Raw genomic sequence first — 17730 nt, forward strand, 5'->3', positions numbered from 1 at the left:
TAGTCTTATTTGGTGGGTTTGCCATTTTGAGTGTGATGATTCTCCTTGTTAAATTGGAATTATTTCCTTAAGTGATTAGATGCCTCAAAAGGAATGCCGATTCCCATCATGCCAAAGGCTTTAGAGATCCCAAGCGCTGGTTCACGCACCTTCCTAGATTATTCATGGCAGTCTGACTGCAAATGACTTTTCACATGTAGACATGCTTTGGAAAACGAGGACGCCAATTATTCATCTACTGTTCCCTAAAAGGCTTTTTGTTATTACTGCACCTTAATCAATCTATGGACATAATTTGTGGGTGCAATATTTACATCAATGAATAAATGAACACATAATTTGTTATTACTGACTTTTCTTTTCTCTCTTGAATGAATAAATGAATAAATGAACAAATAATAACCAAGACTAACACCAAATCTTACTCACCTGAATAAAGAATTATTTTAGCGCTGCAATCAGATTCATGATCATCAGATCCTATACGTGATAAAAATGAATTCAGAAATATCATCCCTTGTAAATTGTTATCATTTTGAGATGGATTCGAAAATTACTGCACAGACTATTGATGACTCACTATGAATAACTTTCCACAATATGTTTTTTAGACAATTCCAGTGTTGTTGTCACCAAAAAAAAAAAAAATTATATTTTTTGTTTGAGAGAAAAAGAAATCTTTTATTATCATTATTAAACTACAAATAATGGGTGGGCATGTATTTTATGAACTGTTCAAATAACGGGTGATCCTTCTCAATTAATTAGTTCTAATACTGATGCTAATTCCTACCTACTGAAACTGAAATTTATGCCGGTTGATATCTTAGAACATCAAAGTTGCAATCGACAGATTTTAGTTTGTTAATTTAATGGCATAATAAACATTGACCATGATCCATAATAAAAATGTTTATCTTAATTTGCACAGATATATTTATCCATAATCTTGTAATGATGTAAATATATCAGGAGATGACTACCAAATATTTGCATGTTTTTGGAGTCAGATAATATGACCAGGAGCATTTATAGGCGCATAGCAGGTATGAGTGCTGCAAATAAGTGAATAAAAGTAGACATCTTCTATAATAAAAAATGAGGACCAAGTGGCATGGACCTGAAAGAATGGTAACAAATTTCAAGCGTTAGGTGTGAAAGAGTATTCGAGAAAGAATGAATGGATGGCGGAGTTAGAAAGTGGATGTCTAGTAGACTGTTTAGGGCTGTGTCACATCGTAGAATGGTAGTAGACAATATTATTGTAGCATCTTTTTCCCACCAAGAATGTTATACTTCAGAATTCACTCGCCAAAGCTTCTCAAACTGCTAAGAGAACTTTTTTTGGATTCATTTATTCAATTCCCTAGGTTTCCTTGTGTAAACTTGTTCTCAACTTTAATTTGGAAGTGATAGGGTCAAGTACTCATGACTTTGTGAACTGTTGGGAGTTTTGTTTGCTTTCTGCTAGCTGCTCGCTCCCTTCCAAATACATTCATTCAGCACACCTTTAAATGCTTGATTCCTTGGTTTGGTTGTACACTTAAAATGGCTTCAGTGCATGTGCATGCCTACAGTTTAATGAACCCGTGGATCCGGGCATGAGTCCAAGTAGCCTGAGAGTTATGGGTTAAGATGAGTCAGATTGGTGGACTGCCAAGGAGATCTGAACTGGGTTTCCAATAGGTCTATTGTTTCAGCCAATTAGTACCGGATACAGCATTGCAAACAATCCAATAACCATCAAAATATGGATATTCTATCTTTTGAACACATCCCAGGTGAGCCAGCATGATCTGGCCATCTGCTTTTCCCTTGCGCCATCGTCGCTTTCTAACCATGTACGAGTCAATAGCTAACATTGATTGTATCGAGGAATAATAGTCTCATATCGAATAGGTTGGCTTTCATAATGTTTGTATACTCTCAGACTCGTCCATCCAAATTTTGGATATTCATAAACGATTTTAACATTACACTATTTTTACAAAATGAGTTTAGCATTATTTTAGATTTGATAGATTGTATCTAAATCTAAGGAATGATATCCATAATAAACTAAAATGACTACCTTTCCCTTTGATTCGGAGGAGGTTCTTGTAGGTGTTTTATCAAGTGTTTGACATGACTAATTTCTCCACTATTTTTACAAAATGATTGATGGTAGTCCTGTTGTTATGCTGGGTAAAGATTCAAAATAAAAATGAACATATAACAAGTTTATTATGCATGCAAATGACTGTCAAAATATTTATCAATTAGAATATAATCATGCCAAAATCAAATCTAGTAGGATCACCGGACTATATTTTAGGATTTAAATATTGTTATTTTCTAACTATTAGAATAGGTTAGTGTTGATTATCATCCTTCATCTAATCATCTTTACCCCCATGTTTTTATGGGGGCTTTCATTTGTTGTGCTTCTAATTATGCTGTTTTATATTTATTCTAATTGTCGACTAATTCTTCATTAGTCTAAGCATTCAGAGGGAAGTAGTAGATTAACATCAGGAACCAGTAACTCCTCAAAAATGATCTTTTCTGTTATTTTTTAGAAACATATTTATCAGCTAGGGCAACTTAAGGGAAGGTACATTGCACTGACACTGTTCATATCATATTAAATAAAAACGCCTGCCTCTGCCCTCTGGGTTTCCGCTGGGCCAGGATGAGTAATGGTAGGTGTTCGAGCAGGTAGGTTTTCCTTCGGACGTTGGGATGGCGCTGAAATACGACTGCAAGCCAGTACCTTCCTCATAAGGAAACATGCAAACCCTCGAACAGTTTTCTTCTTCTTCCTCCTTTTTTTTTTTATTACTTTGGGGAGTACTGTTCTTGAACTGAAGTAGTTTCATGAGTAATTGTGAAAGATTTTGGAACTTAATTTTGTGTGATCAGAGGCATCAAAGCCACAAACACACCGTCCACACCCTTTTGGGCTCTACTTTTAGTGAAGAGCCATGAACCGGTCCACATCAATCCTGTTATTTTTTCTGATATTTTTGTTTGCTGGCTCAACCTGCTTCAGGTGGTTAACTGACACCCAGCTAAACCCCTCTCAGGTTAGATCGGGTCTCTGTGTGCGTGTGTGCGTGTGCGTGTGTGAGAGAGAGCTATGTGTGCATTTATTAGGGTTGGGATCGACAGTGGAGAGGGTGTCAGAACCCAGCTTGGCCTTTGAAAAGAAAGGTGCGTGTAGGCGTTTGCAGGGTCTAAATATTTGATGGACCAGGTCTAATGGACCAGTCCAATAGTCACTTAAACAATCCAGGATATCAAAGGAGGGATGCCTGCTGTCCACCATGTATATGCTCCGGGATTTAGACTGGTCCACTGGACCTGGTGCATGTAAGTCTTTCACCACTGCAGGACACCACGGTAGAGTTAGCAAGAGACAGACCCCCATCGGGACGGATGCTTGGGGGATAAGGAGAGAGACCCTTCCTTACGTGCCGCACGTGCGGTGAATGGACACCCACACGTGTGCTTTGAGTCAGAAGGGCTTGTTGGATGAGTGGTGAGTGTGATAGATGAACGGCTGGGTGTGACGGGGTTTCAAAAAAGAGTGGAGAAGCAGAGTGAATTTCTGATATATTATAACGCTAAGATGCTATAAATCTAATCACTCTCTCGTACACTTTCACTCTTATTCCATCTCTTATCTTCCCTACCCCCTTTCTGTTAAGGATGGCTCTGAAGCAGTGTAATGGGGGCCAAGGCTTAAGCAGTTTCCCACCCTCTTCTTCCTCTTCTACGGGGCTGTTTGCTGAGATGGGTTCTCTCTCCATAAATCCAACTTCTTCAGTGGAGAGCAATTGCTCCAACAAGGGCTCAGAGAAGACCTTTTGGACTTCTTCTTTTAGGAGGAACTACATTGGCCTAGAGGGCCACCCACCACAAAGCAGTGAGGATGAAGGTGGGAAGTGCTCCGATGCCATTTATGGTTTTGGAGAGAACCACATCAATGCCATTGGAGAAGAGAGCCCAGATGGAGAGAACACAAATGAGGGATCATTGGCAGGAAAGGAGGCTGCTGAGTGTGGCCAGTCGAAGCTCTGTGCCAGAGGCCATTGGAGGCCTGCAGAAGACTCCAAGCTCAGAGAGCTTGTGGCCCTCCATGGCCCTCAGAACTGGAACCTCATAGCAGAGAAGCTGGAGGGCAGATCAGGTGAGGAAAGAAAAAGGAGATAACCATCATCTCCTCTCTGTTGTTGTTGCTGCTGCTGTTGTTATGATTGCCTTTCTGTTGCTAGAATATAGTTAGCTGGTTGCTTGGAGTTTGAAGGCTGAGATCTTGATTTGTTTTTGTTTTGCTTCATTTCTTTATCATCATTGGTGGGGGAGTTGAAGGGAAGAGCTGCAGGCTGAGATGGTTCAACCAGCTGGACCCCAGGATCAACCGGAGCGCCTTCACTGAAGAAGAGGAGGAGAAGCTGATGGCTGCTCACAGATTGTATGGGAATAAGTGGGCTATGATTGCCAGGCTCTTTCCTGGGAGGACAGACAATGCTGTCAAGAACCACTGGCATGTCATCATGGCTAGAAAATATAGGGAGCAGTCCAATGCCTACAGGAGGAGGAAGCTTAGCCAAGCTGTACTCCACAGGGGACTGGAGGATGCTGCGGCTACCTCGGTAACTTGTGGCTTCAACAGCAGCCTACACCTTCCCTTCGCACATCTCTCTCTTGCCATGGGTGGGTCCGACGGCTCATATCACAGCGCAACTGGTGGGGGTGCAGAGGATTCAGTCTCCTGTTATGGTGGGTTTTGTTCAGCTCAAGCACCTTATGATTTCCTTTCTGGTGTGTTCTCCCTATCTCTTATCATCACTACTATTCTCATTTTAATTATCATTTTTTTCAAAAGAAAGAAAACACGCTATCATCATCATACTAGTTGGTGCAGTTTCTGTTGCATTTTGGTTCCTTTGCTTGCCCTCGTTGGTTTTCCCCGTAGAGGAGGCCTTATCTCCATGGCCTTACTGATTACCAGTCTCCTAGTTGAAATTGTACATTAGCTCAATAGTACTTGTGAAGCTTTTCTTTTCCTGCATAACAAAAAGTTCTCTTAAATTTTCTTGTCACTTCGTGACTTTGAATTTTTTTCAAAGTTCGTTTGGAATCGGAGGGGAAACCCAAAACTAGGTCCTGCCAATACACGCAGAAGGGCGAGCTTGCAGAGGGAAAATCTGCGCCTGACACCCTAAGTTATTTATTTTCTAAGCAGTCGTTATGTTGACATGCGGAGTGATAAACTATAGAATAAAAAAAATCTCTCTCAAAAAACTACATGCGAAGAAGAAATATATTGAAGGAAGGAAAAACAAATGAAGATAAAATAAAGTGACTGTCATAAGTGATGGCGAAATAGTTCTTCATTGTATACAAAACTGCTTCACCGTTTTGGTTGGTTCAATTGCAGGGATCAAGGCTCAGGGCAAGACAACAAGCTTCCACGGCACCAACAACTGGCGTTGGGATAGACCAAGAGATGAGTCCTTCATGGGTTCTTACTCTCAACGTCCATTCATGGTGGCTATGCAGCAGCCAAGCTACCTATCCTACTTCTCAGACTGCTCCGCGTCAGGAGCTTCAGCTACTGAATCATCATCTTCATCATCATTCAAGGAGAATGGAGAAAATGGTCAATCTGAAGCCACCACCACACCACCTTTCATAGATTTCCTAGGAGTAGGAGCCACTTGAGGGAGAGGAGTAACACAAGAATGGGAAATGAAGAAGGTTGGCAAGGAAGTTCATTAGAGACCCATGATGGGAAAATGAGAACATTGTTTTGAGTTGGGTAGCACAAGTAACAGGAGACCGTAATCCAAATCCTTTCAAAGATGAGATCAAGTTATTTGAGTATAAATTGGAACCCACCCTACTGTATTCTCCCCTCCCTCTCACTGAAGTTGCCAGACAAAAGGATGGTTTTTAATGTGATCAATAGAAATTTTTAGTCCATATCAATTAAATGAAAGAAGAACGAAGTATTAACAAAATAATAGAATGCGATGACCAAGACAACAGATGCACCTTTTTATGCATCATTGTCGAGTGCAAGGGAAGCACAATAGAGACCACCATTAAAGTCACTACAAATGCAAGCATGACATCAGTGTCAAAGCAAACTGCTAATTAAGAAGCATTACACACCATACCAATCATGCTCAACTGTTCACGTATGAACTACTTAATGCTGTTGTTATTCATGGTCTGGTGTCCGGTCTGTCTTAATTGCCAATCTTTGCATCTACAGTGCAGTTGGCTCCGCTTCAAAGTAAAATATTTTTTATCTTCTTTGCTGTGACAACCATTGCTGCTTGCGCCTAAGCATTCTTTCTTACAGGATCCATGAGAGAAGGCCTATCTAAGAGAACAAGAAAATAAATAAAGTAGTAAAGTTATTGGTAGAACACATCTACAGATCAAGCTAGTGAAGGAACAACGAAGCCCTCGCCTACCGAAGGCGGGTTCGTATATTCTTGTGCTGGTTATACCAGTAATCTTAGATCAAATCTTGCCTTCATTCGGGTTGAGGGCATCCTCTCAACTTTTGGATGCAGAAATTAGCATATTGTTTTGTTAATAAGCAACTACTAATTAGCCTCGATCGTATTACTTCCCGAAATCCTATGATGATGACTACAAGAAACAAAGATGTTCATTTTACAACCGGCTTTAAGAAACAAGAGAATTTTTATCAGATTGAAGTTAGGCATGTTTGGTTGGATTAAGTGCTCAGACCTTCTAATGCAAAGCAGGCTTGGCATTTTTCAAAAGAAACCAAAGGTTTGGTTTATACTATCACATCTCACTTGCGGGACCAAACACCCAGAAATTACAACTAATTATACCAAAAGACCACTTACATCCGATCATTTCTAACTTTGTAGAAGTTATCATACGCAGCTCCTGTTACCACCACAGGAAACTTGCTGCAAGTTCTTGATCACAACCATCCAATTGTGATTGTTCAGAGTAGCGGACGGCACTGATCACTGATCCCAATTTTAGCCCTTTAGATGCCAAGAATAAGATTAGCTTCTTATGTAAAAGTGTCCTATCCACAGCAAAGAAGGGAGCAACACAAAAATGGAAGAGAATCACTGATCACAAGAAGAGGCCTTTATAATAGAAACAAGACAGAGAGACAGAGACAACAAGCTTACTCATGACTGTGGGAAGGCCTGTAGAAAGAACTCAGGCCTGCACAGAATCTCCTAGCCCTTTACATCAGATGGCAAACACTTGTGACCGAGAGGGCAAACTATTTCTGCTTAACAACAAGAGAATCATGGCAGAGGGCCTCATTTCCCTCATTCCCATAAGGCAACATTTTTTAAATTATCTTTTTTTTTTCTTTCTGGACCCAATAGAGAGAATAAGGGCATAGGATCTTATGCCTAAGGGTACAGACTATTTACACTACCCACAAAATGACCATGAGATGATCTGGAAAGGAACCAGGTTAAAGATTCAGCATAGGCTGTGGTTAGCAAACTTTTCCAGTGACCTTTCACTCTCTTTCCTGCCATTCTTCATTTCTTCCGATCACAAGTAGATTCGAACACTTTGATTACCACAGTGATGGGATTCTCTTGGGTAATCAAAAGTTGGGGTAAATGAAACACTACAAACTAACCCATGATTGATTAAGCGGCTCCTCATATATTGTAAGCTGTACTGTCCTGTTCTATCGGCATATCCATGTCAGCAAGCAGCCTCAAAAGAATTATCCCTACATTACTTAAAATTAATCAGGTTTGAAACTTGAAAGCCTCAGAATGGACTATATCATACAGTAGTTTATATCCATTAGGACCTCCTTCGACTTGATAAGATTGATTCATCTACCATTTTTTTTCTCGTCTGATTCCAAGAAAGTCTAGATTTATCTGTTTCCACTGATTAACTTGAAATGTTCTTTTATGAATCTTTATGTCCCTACGGAAGTAAAATCTGTTGCAATGTTAGTATCATAATATTTGCAATTAAATGCATAAAGAGGTCTGCTGCACACTATGCAGAGCAAACTTTAAATTAATGAATATAAAAACAGCTAAACACATGATACAATAGTTAGGATTCTGAGAAGCAAGGGAAAGCCAATTTCTCTGGGAAAAATAGTCAATCAATTAGGGAAAAAATATGCATCAGCATATGTTCAAAAATTATACAGAAATAGCTGCTATGTGAAGTTTTTCACACAGAGATGAATATGCCTCCTCCAGCTCCTGCCTGGTCAACAGCTTCGAACTGGAGTGTAATGTATTGGAAGGATCAATAACTCTGTCCTGATGAATGGGTTTAACTGAGAAGTGGTTTCCAAGAGATGCAATGGTTCTCTCGATGAAAGTTGATCTGGAGGGCACATATTCTGTCATTCGACATAAGAACTCAACATGGGGCCTTGCCTGATAGAGAAAGCAGGTAAATTCACATTAATGCAAGTTTTGGAGACATTACATTTAAAAATTCAAAGCATACTGCCGCTCTTCTTGTTACAAGGTATTTTTCAGTGAATTAACATCTTAAGTGAAGGTTATATAATCAATGTAGGGAAGTTTATTTTAAGTGCAGGTACCAGGTTTAGCAACACTTCAATAAGATATTTATAAGATATGTACTTACATAATAAATCAGTCACTTCATGTCTGTAATTTTGTACGAATGCAATAACCACCAACAATTGGAAGTTTGCTAAAATAAGAACTCAGTGATATAATTAATAGAGACAGGAGTTAGATACCACTGGTAATGCATGAGCAAATCTCGAAAGTGCTAATTAGACAAGCTAGAAGTGCATCATGTAATGCTATGAATGAAATAGCTCATAAACCGAGTTTTTTTATGGGAAAAGGTCAGATTTCGAGGTTAGTTTACTGAGTTTGTGAGGGCCCGGTCCATTGACTGGCCCGCACTTTCCTTGGGCCTGTGGACGGGCCCGAAGAGGCTAGGCCCAAGGCCCCATCGTGCTCCCTGGCACGAAGCAACAGAGGAAGAAGACTCATCTTCTTTCTCCTCTGAATCCGGCGAGAATCAAGGACTCCAAAGGCAATCCGAGTTCATCTAGGACTCGGAGACCTTGCCTATTTAACCTCCCCACCTCTCTTTCTCCTCCACTGACGATCATCGAGCTCCTTCCTTTCTCTTTTTCTCGTTGAAATTTGCGGCTGCCTGTCACTGTGTTCGCCGAAAATCGAGGCTGGAGAGCTTGCTGGAGCCGAGGTAACACCTCAACCTTCTTCCTCTCTGATTCCTCTTCTCTCCACGACCCTAAGCCTCCCCCACTAGCCGAGAAATTGGCTGAAAATCGATTGAAAAGCTCCCCTAATCACTGTCCCTTGTTTCGTTTTTTTCTCTTCCTTTTCTGGCCATGTTCACTATTGGCGCTCGTCACAGCTCCCGATCCTTCCCTGCATTGGCCCCTGGCTGGAGCCGAACCTCCCGGTTGCCGACGAGCAGGTAGGGACCCACAATCGGCCGAGCCATGACCTCATATCGACCCTGTTTTTGGGCTAATTGTTGCCAGCCGCCGCTGCCGACTACCCTCTGCTGGTCGCCACCTCGCCGAACCACCAAGTCCACGGCCACCAGCCCACCTTCCCTTTCTCTCCTATTACTGAGAAAGAAAGAAAGAAAGAAGAGGAGGAGAGAGAGAACCATCCCTCTTTTTCTCTCTCATACTTTCTCTCTCCTCTCTCTACTTTCTCTCTCTTCTCTCTACTCTCTCTTGATTTCTCTCTTTTCTCTGCACTTTCTCTCCATGTTCTCTCTCTTCTCTCCACTTTCTCTCTCCTCTCTCTACTTTCTCTAGACCTGAATTGACCCTGTAAAGGGCCCTAATCCGCCCTAGTGCATAAGCTGCCTACTGAACCAATCACCTTGGTTCTGTTGAATATCCCTGAAACCTCCATTGATGAATCTTGTTGATTAATCTTGGCCTAATTGAGTCCGATTCATTGAGCAAATCGTCTACACCTGACCTACTTAGAGCCGCCGAACACCGTGACCCGACCAACCATCTCATTTCTTATTTGAATAGAAATTAATCTCGCTTTTCATATTTTTAATAGAGTTAACTGAATCGCCTAATGAAGTTTGACGATCTAAGACGAAAGAGGTAAGTAAACCTTGTACGCCTTACTAATTTCAAACTTGTAAGTAAATCTTATGCTCCTTACTAGTTTTTGAATTTTTACTTATTTATGGTATTATGAAAATATGAAAATAGAGTTAAATATTGATGATATCATGTTTTCTTAAAATTAAAGATCAAGCATACGATATTATGAAACTCATGATTTATTGCAAATTAATAGATCCATGATTGTTTTACCGTTAAGCATTATTTGTGAATTATAAACTCCATATTTATGAAATTGTATTTTTGGTATAAAAAAATAATTTCATGATTATTTTACTGTTAAATGCTTTTTTATGGGCTATGAACTCTATAAAGTCATTTAATGTTTTATTCACGTATGATTTAAGAAAATATGATTCAAGAAATATGACTTAAGAAAAATTGTTTTAAGAACCATGACAAAAAGTCTCCCAGATAACCATGTATGGCTCTTAAAAGTGAAGTAGATCGACATTCAGTTTTATATGATCTTGCCAGCGGGTAATAGTAGTTGGCATACGACCCTGCCAGTGGGTAATAGTAGTTGGCATACGATCCTGCCAATGAGTAATAGTAATTAGTGTTTGTCGATTACAGCTCTGTCACGGGTATAATAGTAACCTTAGCATTTAGTCTGAGAGAAGTAATTTGATCAATAATAAATGATTTATAATTTTATTTATGCTATATACTAGAAACTATATTTATGAAATATGAATGATTCATACATGCATGATTGGCTTTATAAACCATTTTTAATACACTGTACTATGAAATACTTCATTTTGGAATACCTGTTATTTTTCTTAAATGATGTATTGACATGAAAAACTTATGCTTGATCTGGTAAGATAGTGACAGGTTTACTTACTGAGTTGTGTCGCTTACATACTTCTATTTTTCTTATAGGATCGATAGGAACAAAGAATGGTCCAGGCTTGGAGTTAGGGCTAGCAAGCTTGGCAATTTTGTAGAAGGATTTTAGTATTTTAAATTAACTATGAATTTATAGTCAATGGTTTTCTAAATATGAGGATTATAGGCTTGATTTTTATGTTTAGATTTAGAAACTCTAAACCAATATTGGTGTTTATTTAATGAATAATGAAATTAAATTCCTATTTATTCTATTATATTTGAGATGGATTTGAAAGCTATATGAAACGTTTGGCTTCATGTTATCGTGGGTCGTACCCCTCGGTAGCACAGCCATATCATGTTCTGAATCTAAGGCATGACAAATCATGCTCCAGATCTGGGGTGTGACAGAGTTTATAATCTAAAACTTAAGCAGGAAAATTCTATCTTGCAAGTGATTAGATAATCCATTTAATTTTATGTTCTCCATTGAGCTACTTATTATTAAGTCACCAACAGGATACATCAAAAAAATTGGCCAAGCATGTTAATGGGAGCACTGTGATCTGATCATCAGACTTCAAACAAATCAACACACCATGAACTAAAGTGAAACTCGCTACAAGGCATCATTAAAAGGAAAAAGTTCTCTTTTAATAATTAAATTTATACAAAAGAAATAGAGTAGAAAATCATCATGAATTGGAATTCAAGAATTCAGCAAGCTTGTCATGTCCATATATGATGCATTGTACAGTGTACACAGATACAGAAGCAGTAGTACCTCAGTTACAATTAGCTACACTGTATTGTACTATGTTAACCCCTAGCACATGTTAAAGAGTGCTCAGTATCTATTAAGTATTCTGTATAATATATTAACACAATGTGTTGCGCATCCATATACATGCCCTAAATTTCAGATAAATAATGGTTGATACGTAAAATCGCATATCATATCCATATCACGTCAACTTGGAATATAAATACTAATATGAATGGTCTTGACATTTGATTTTTGTTACAAGAAAAAATCAAATTGCTCAACATATTAGCATGAGACGGGGGAAAATAGTGAAACCATAGAACAAAGCCTGATCAAATCCATGACTACGAGGCATTCAGGAAGGACGTGTCGAAGCTCAAATCATTCTTAGTAAGTCAGCATCATATTCTTGATATAAAGTCATAAAAGGATATAGCAAAGAAACAAAAAACATACTGATCGATACTTGGGAGCTCGCGAGGGAATTTTCAGGTATTCCATATTCTTGATATCATAATCCCATAAAAATGATGTGTGGTGGACCCATCGATTTTTAGTTATGGATTGAGCATTTCCACCAAACTTGCGAGAACCGATTGCATAATCTGAAAATATGTAGGTAACGAGAATCTGATCAGCAAGCATTGTATTAGATAAATGATAGCAGAATTGATAATGGACATAAAGTTTGTAGCCATGAACTTCTACAGTCCTTAAAGAACTAAAATTACCAGTAAAATAGGTATCAAGTACTGTTAAGCTCGCATACATGTAGTACAAGAAAATTTCTGCAAGATAGAAAGAGAAACAGAGATTGGGAATAAAGACAGAACAAATCAATTTAGATGGTTTGGCTATCTGCAGATGGATTTAAAAGAACTATTACATTTGTACTTTCCTACTTCAGGCAATAAGCAATCATGTAGGATTTAAAGAGATAAGTGCAAAAGCTAAGGCCTTGTCTGGATATTCATGTATGTAAAGAGCATGTGACTGACAATGATGCATTTGCACAAATTAGTAATGTCATCTCAGACATCACTTTTCTTATGCTATCTATACACATACAAATAAGAGCATATGCACAAAACGAGTAACATCGATGAACTTGCACAAACTGAATATATAATGAAAATATCCTTGACTGTTGACAATGATGGAAGCTGTCTGCCAAATTATTTTTTCTGCACGTTATTGCACACCAACTTAAAATTTGATGCCTCCCAGTATGAGCCACTCATCTTTCCTCCCAAACGACCAAGATGTCCTTCCTGCTTCCATGAAGGTACCAAAGCAGCCTTAAAACCCCCTATTCCAATTACTCTCACTTTCATCTGAGATTAGAAAGAATCTTATCTTTAGATAGCAGCATTATAGTTGTCCATACAACACTCTCTATCTCATAAAAGCAGTTTACCTCAAACTGAGAAGCGATAGCATGCAGATCTGGATACACTTCACATGGCCATGATGCATACTTAATAGCACTATGTGAATTGGTGTCTTAGGCTGCATGCGACAGCTAAGGCCACTGATCATACAAGCCTGTTGATGCACTCCATGGCCCACTTGGCAAACATCATCATCTGGATGACGATCACATCCAGATGTAGCACAAGCATTGCCCTTTCTCAAACCTTGACCGCTCTCTTCAAGCCTGTTTCACAAATTAGGCCATCCATCAACCCAACTCTCAAGAAACATCCCCAGAAATTATGATTGAGGTGTTCCAATGGGCCTATATGCACCAAGTATTGACTGAAGCAACTCTCCTATAGTGTATGTTCTTTTATATGAATCAGCCCCATGAAAAGATGAAGTAGATAGATGGCAGTAGTCCGCAACATCCAGGACATATAATGCAGGTAGTTAGAGAGGAGCCTTTTATCACTCCCAAACATTCACTTTGTGCGCCTTTCACCTTGTAAACATGTGCATGTGTGTGCACAAGCAGCAACATGATTGCATCAGCAATCACAACTGGTGTTCATGAACATTATATAGGCGACTCGAAGACCAAGAAAGCTTGCAATATTCATAATTTCCTGCACAAATCGAGTACATAAGCATCATATGTTCAGAATCGTTGATGATCCCCCCATCATCTATATGTTTTCTCCCTCCAAGATGACCTGCTATGCAAAAGGAGTTGCTCTACAGACATTCGAGGTTTCATTCTTGTATTCACTTGTCCCTTGTCTACCAACCAATAGAAAAACTAAGGCCACGACTACACAAAAAATTTTAAATCACAAGAAAATGTAGTGCCAAATCTTCACACCATAAAAGGAGGCAATCATTGGGCTCCTAATCATTCTCACTCAAAGGCATCAACTTCGTAACTTCCAACCCTTCCTTGTAACAGAAAGAGTGCTAGAATTTCCTCCAAATAGACAATTTGATGGATTTATCCCTCGTCTTGCTTCCCACTTCTCCTTGCACCATATCCTTGCATTAAATTGAGGATGTGGCATGTAATTTCTAAATTAAGTTCAAGTTCAGATTTTTATATTTTATTGAGGAACTGTGGTGCAACTTAAAGAGGGTATCTAGTGCAAATTGGAGAGAGAGAGAGAGAAAGCAAGTAACAAGAATACTAGAGTTATGATAAAAATTAGAGCAGATAATAGTAGTTATTTTTAATATCTCACGAAAGATCATGACAGCGCATAAGATACATGATTTATTCAAGATGTTCCATAAGGGATTATAGTCAAACAACATAGAAAAGAAATATTCGAGCCTAAAGTATCATATTTAAATAACAATCAATCAAAAGAATATTAATGTAGACTTTGCGATGAACTCAGAGATTTCCAATGGCAGACTATATTTAGAGGCTCATGTCACATGGAACGTGAGTAGTTTTTTTTTTTTCTTTTTAATTGGAAAAAAAGACTGGAACTGAGTTTGTTGTGGCTCTTTGGATTCTATGCCTTCAAATGAAAACAGCTCCATATGTCAAGTGCATCATATTCCTTCATGCAGACTCTTTGCAAGTCTACAGGATTTTTGGAGGACTTCTCCTTGGTTGCATGTGCATAATCTGTCACCAATAAGGTAGATCTCCAACCACCCTGCCATGTAAATTACTTAGCAGTTTCCTCTCTTGCCTAATATTGCATTGACATCAAGCTGCCAGAAGGTCATGAAAATATGCTCGAGCGTTCTGTGGAATTTTAGCTCTGCTCTATAGAGGACCCATATCTCATGGGAAAAGAACTGGGCAATGATGACTGGAAGAACTCAAGAAAGGATTTGAAGGTCAATTTAATAAAAGATCACAACTTCAACATTGCTGGGCCAAATGCTCTCCCTCTCTGGAATTGAGCATACATCCATCCTTCCTATTTATCACTACATCATCCACGGTCAATCTGAATCCGCTCCAAGAAAGTTCTGAAAAATTGCTAATCTTGTACGACCTCCCCTACTGGTGAACAAGTGATGATACTACTGTGATCATGGGGCAGATGACAGAGAATATGCATTCAAAGCATCCATTACAAATTGTCAACTTACAAGGTGGGTAAAGAAGTTTAGAGGGAGGAGAGGATTATCTGAAAGGTTTCTTGTGTATGATTATCCTGCTCGAGGTGTCTCAGAACTCGCAATAGTTAATTATGTTCTTTAATAAACTTTCCTACCTCAGTTGTTGGGGCAATTATTTGGTGGATAATTCGTACAGGACACGATGCTAGAATTTTCAGAGCTGCAACAAATTGTGTGAAGGAGGTTAAACTTGATCTGAAATTTTATTGGCTTAAATGTTCATCTGTTTTTTCCTAAATTTAACGAGAAAGAAATAAGTCCAGTGAGTTATGCTTGTGGACTACTTCTGTTCTATTGCATTTAATGAGCTTAATGAAATGAAGCGATGGGATTACTTATCTTTTTCTTAAAAAAGGAGATAAAAATTCCTCCCCGAATGTAGGAGGCTAAGGAAATACTGCTATGTCTTCTTAGATGTCACCAAAAATTACATGTTTTTGGACATCAAAACAGGTTTGTTTTCAGGGACAGTGATGATGAACAATGATGATGTTCACAAAGAAAGATGACAAATATTACATCCACTTTAAAAGGCAGACCTCAATGTGGATGAAATGGACAGTTCATGGTCATAACTAACTCATACTGGTGTTTCAAATGCTGCCAAAACATAAATTGCTTCTTGTTCATTTGTTATAAGTGTTTCAATAGCAGAACAATTATTTAGATTTGAGACTGAGACATGTCTCAAATATGTGATATCCAAGAATGAACGAATTGTAAAGCAAATGAACTACTCCAGAATTGATCATACATCAAAACTCATAAAGATAAGAAACATATAGCCTGTCAAGTATCATGAAGGGAACTCCCAAACGAAAATTATTGCATATAATGAACAGGACTATATCAAGGAGACTAATGTATTATTTGAAGCGGATGGGCTACGGTAAAACATCACACAATGAAACATATATTCCTAGTTGAAAGAACTGTAATGATGTCAAATTGTGCAAACCATGCAAATGAAGGAGCTCGAATTTTTCCTTTTACTTACCATTTTCTTGGAGATGGAAATCACCAAACCCATGAAGCACATCCTTGTACAACTGGCCTGTCCAAGACATAAGAGGGTGAGGATATGGTTGCAGCCCAGGAATAGCATCCTTATTGCAAATAAAAGTGACAAAAATTGTCCCATCATCAACAATAACAGTTCCTCCTCCAGAAAACCTTCTAATCACAGGAACACGATCGCGAAGCACAGACTTTAGATCAATAAGTTCTGAAGGTCTCCTGATGTTAAACATTCCCATTCACAGTCAGTATTTTATTCACAGCCCAATTATTTCTATGAGATTGTCCAAACAATACATTGAATAAGACTTCAAGAATAAAATTATCAGTCACAACTCACAACTGTCCCTAGTCACAAACAAGAGAGTAGACAAGAAGGTGAAAAAAAATAAAATAAAGAGAGTAATGAAAGGAGAGATTTACCCAGATATCCCCATGACTATATTAGGACGATTTGTTCCATCATTAATAATGCACCAATTATCCGATGAGCTCCTGAGAAGCCTTTCCTCCAAATGTAGCTGCTGTAGAATAGGAACTGCTCTCAAACTAACAAGATTCATCAGAGGAAGACCATCTCTAACTCGATGTAGAATCATCTCCCGAGTGAACTAAATAGTTCTGCAATTGTGTCCGTTTTAGTAAAGAGAACAACGTTGTTTCTCAAGAAAAAAAAAAGAATCGGAACTTTGGACATAATATAGCATTACCTCAACAGTTTCTATCACAAGTTAAGATATTTTTATTTGTACCTACCATATGCTAGAAGATTGATCATGAATTTCTTAAAAAATATTTTATTTATTTATATTATGTAGGAAATAAAATTTTATCCAATTTCTTCTGTCTGAACGACAGCACCTAAAAAAAGGAGCCTCTTTTTCCTACAATCAAAGTGCTTCTAAGGTTTTACGGATAAAAAGACGAGGTTTTATGATCTAAAAACCATCAAAAAGAAATCACCTCTCCCTCTCCCTCTCCCTCTCCCCCCCCCCCCCCCCCCCCCTCTCTCTCGCAGCAACACCATTAACAGTACCTGCACCAAGAACAGATCAAATCCACTACAAAAATAGTTCATTCCTCCATGTTTAAGTTTTCCAACATCCTCCAAATAAACAAAAATTCCTTTTTTTTAATATAAGGTAAGATAGTTGGGATCAACTGAAGCAGTAAACCGATCGCAGTTATCAATCCATGAAAGCAAGCAAAAAGAAAGAAAAAGAACTGGGGGAAGAAAAAGAGATATTTGTTACCTGAGACCCAGAGAACCCTCGCGCCCCCCTTCCCAAACTCCCTCCGGTTAGGACGGCAACGGACCAGAATATACATGAGGGTACTGATTTACAAGTACCCCCTCATGAATGCATCTTATGACAGATAACTCCATTTATCAAAAGATTTA

General features: G+C 38.6%; 2 protein-coding genes across 4 annotated transcripts; one reads left to right on the forward strand and one right to left on the reverse strand.

The window, feature by feature from the left end:
• The first annotated feature begins 3654 nt into the window (after window positions 1-3654).
• LOC103718814 (transcription factor CSA) lies at window positions 3655-5970 on the forward strand. Of its 2 annotated transcripts, none has more exons than XM_008807802.4 (3): window positions 3655-4171; window positions 4354-4806; window positions 5426-5970. In XM_008807802.4, the coding sequence occupies exons 1-3, from the start codon at window positions 3691-3693 to the stop codon at window positions 5707-5709; spliced, it is 1218 nt and encodes a 405-aa protein (XP_008806024.2). In that variant the 5' UTR covers window positions 3655-3690; the 3' UTR covers window positions 5710-5970. The 2 variants fall into 2 exon arrangements, with proteins under 2 accessions (XP_008806024.2, XP_008806025.2); XM_008807803.4 differs by having other exon boundaries at window positions 4354-4764.
• Window positions 5971-8005: 2035 nt separating this feature from the next.
• LOC103718813 (putative lipoate-protein ligase A) lies at window positions 8006-17717 on the reverse strand. 2 transcript variants are annotated; one of them, XM_008807798.4, is made up of 6 exons: window positions 17582-17717; window positions 16752-16949; window positions 16309-16547; window positions 12491-12547; window positions 12216-12364; window positions 8006-8423 (listed from the first exon to the last, which is right to left on the reverse strand). In XM_008807798.4, the coding sequence occupies exons 2-6, from the start codon at window positions 16925-16927 to the stop codon at window positions 8181-8183; spliced, it is 864 nt and encodes a 287-aa protein (XP_008806020.2). In that variant the 5' UTR covers window positions 16928-16949; window positions 17582-17717; the 3' UTR covers window positions 8006-8180. The 2 variants fall into 2 exon arrangements, with proteins under 2 accessions (XP_008806020.2, XP_008806023.2); XM_008807801.4 differs by lacking the exon at window positions 12491-12547 and having other exon boundaries at window positions 17582-17713.
• Window positions 17718-17730: the final 13 nt, after the last annotated feature.

This window comes from Phoenix dactylifera, chromosome 8 (assembly GCF_009389715.1).
Source record: "Phoenix dactylifera cultivar Barhee BC4 chromosome 8, palm_55x_up_171113_PBpolish2nd_filt_p, whole genome shotgun sequence".
In the NCBI taxonomy this organism is placed as follows: Eukaryota; Viridiplantae; Streptophyta; class Magnoliopsida; order Arecales; family Arecaceae; genus Phoenix; species Phoenix dactylifera.

Excerpts from the sequence above, each read along its gene's own strand:
- LOC103718814 (XM_008807802.4), top strand. The coding sequence starts at position 3,691 with ATGGCTCTGAAGCAGTGTAATGGGGGCCAAGGCTTAAGCAGTTTCCCA. Across the intron at positions 4,172-4,353 it reads GAAGCTGGAGGGCAGATCAG|GGAAGAGCTGCAGGCTGAGA; the intron begins GTGAGGAAAGAA and ends GGGGAGTTGAAG. Across the intron at positions 4,807-5,425 it reads ACCTTATGATTTCCTTTCTG|GGATCAAGGCTCAGGGCAAG; the intron begins GTGTGTTCTCCC and ends GTTCAATTGCAG.
- LOC103718813 (XM_008807798.4), bottom strand. The coding sequence starts at position 16,927 with ATGATTCTACATCGAGTTAGAGATGGTCTTCCTCTGATGAATCTTGTT. Across the intron at positions 12,548-16,308 it reads TTTCCATCTCCAAGAAAATG|AAATTTTCTTGTACTACATG; the intron begins GTAAGTAAAAGG and ends TCTATCTTGCAG. Across the intron at positions 12,365-12,490 it reads ACTTGATACCTATTTTACTG|ATTATGCAATCGGTTCTCGC; the intron begins GTAATTTTAGTT and ends ACATATTTTCAG.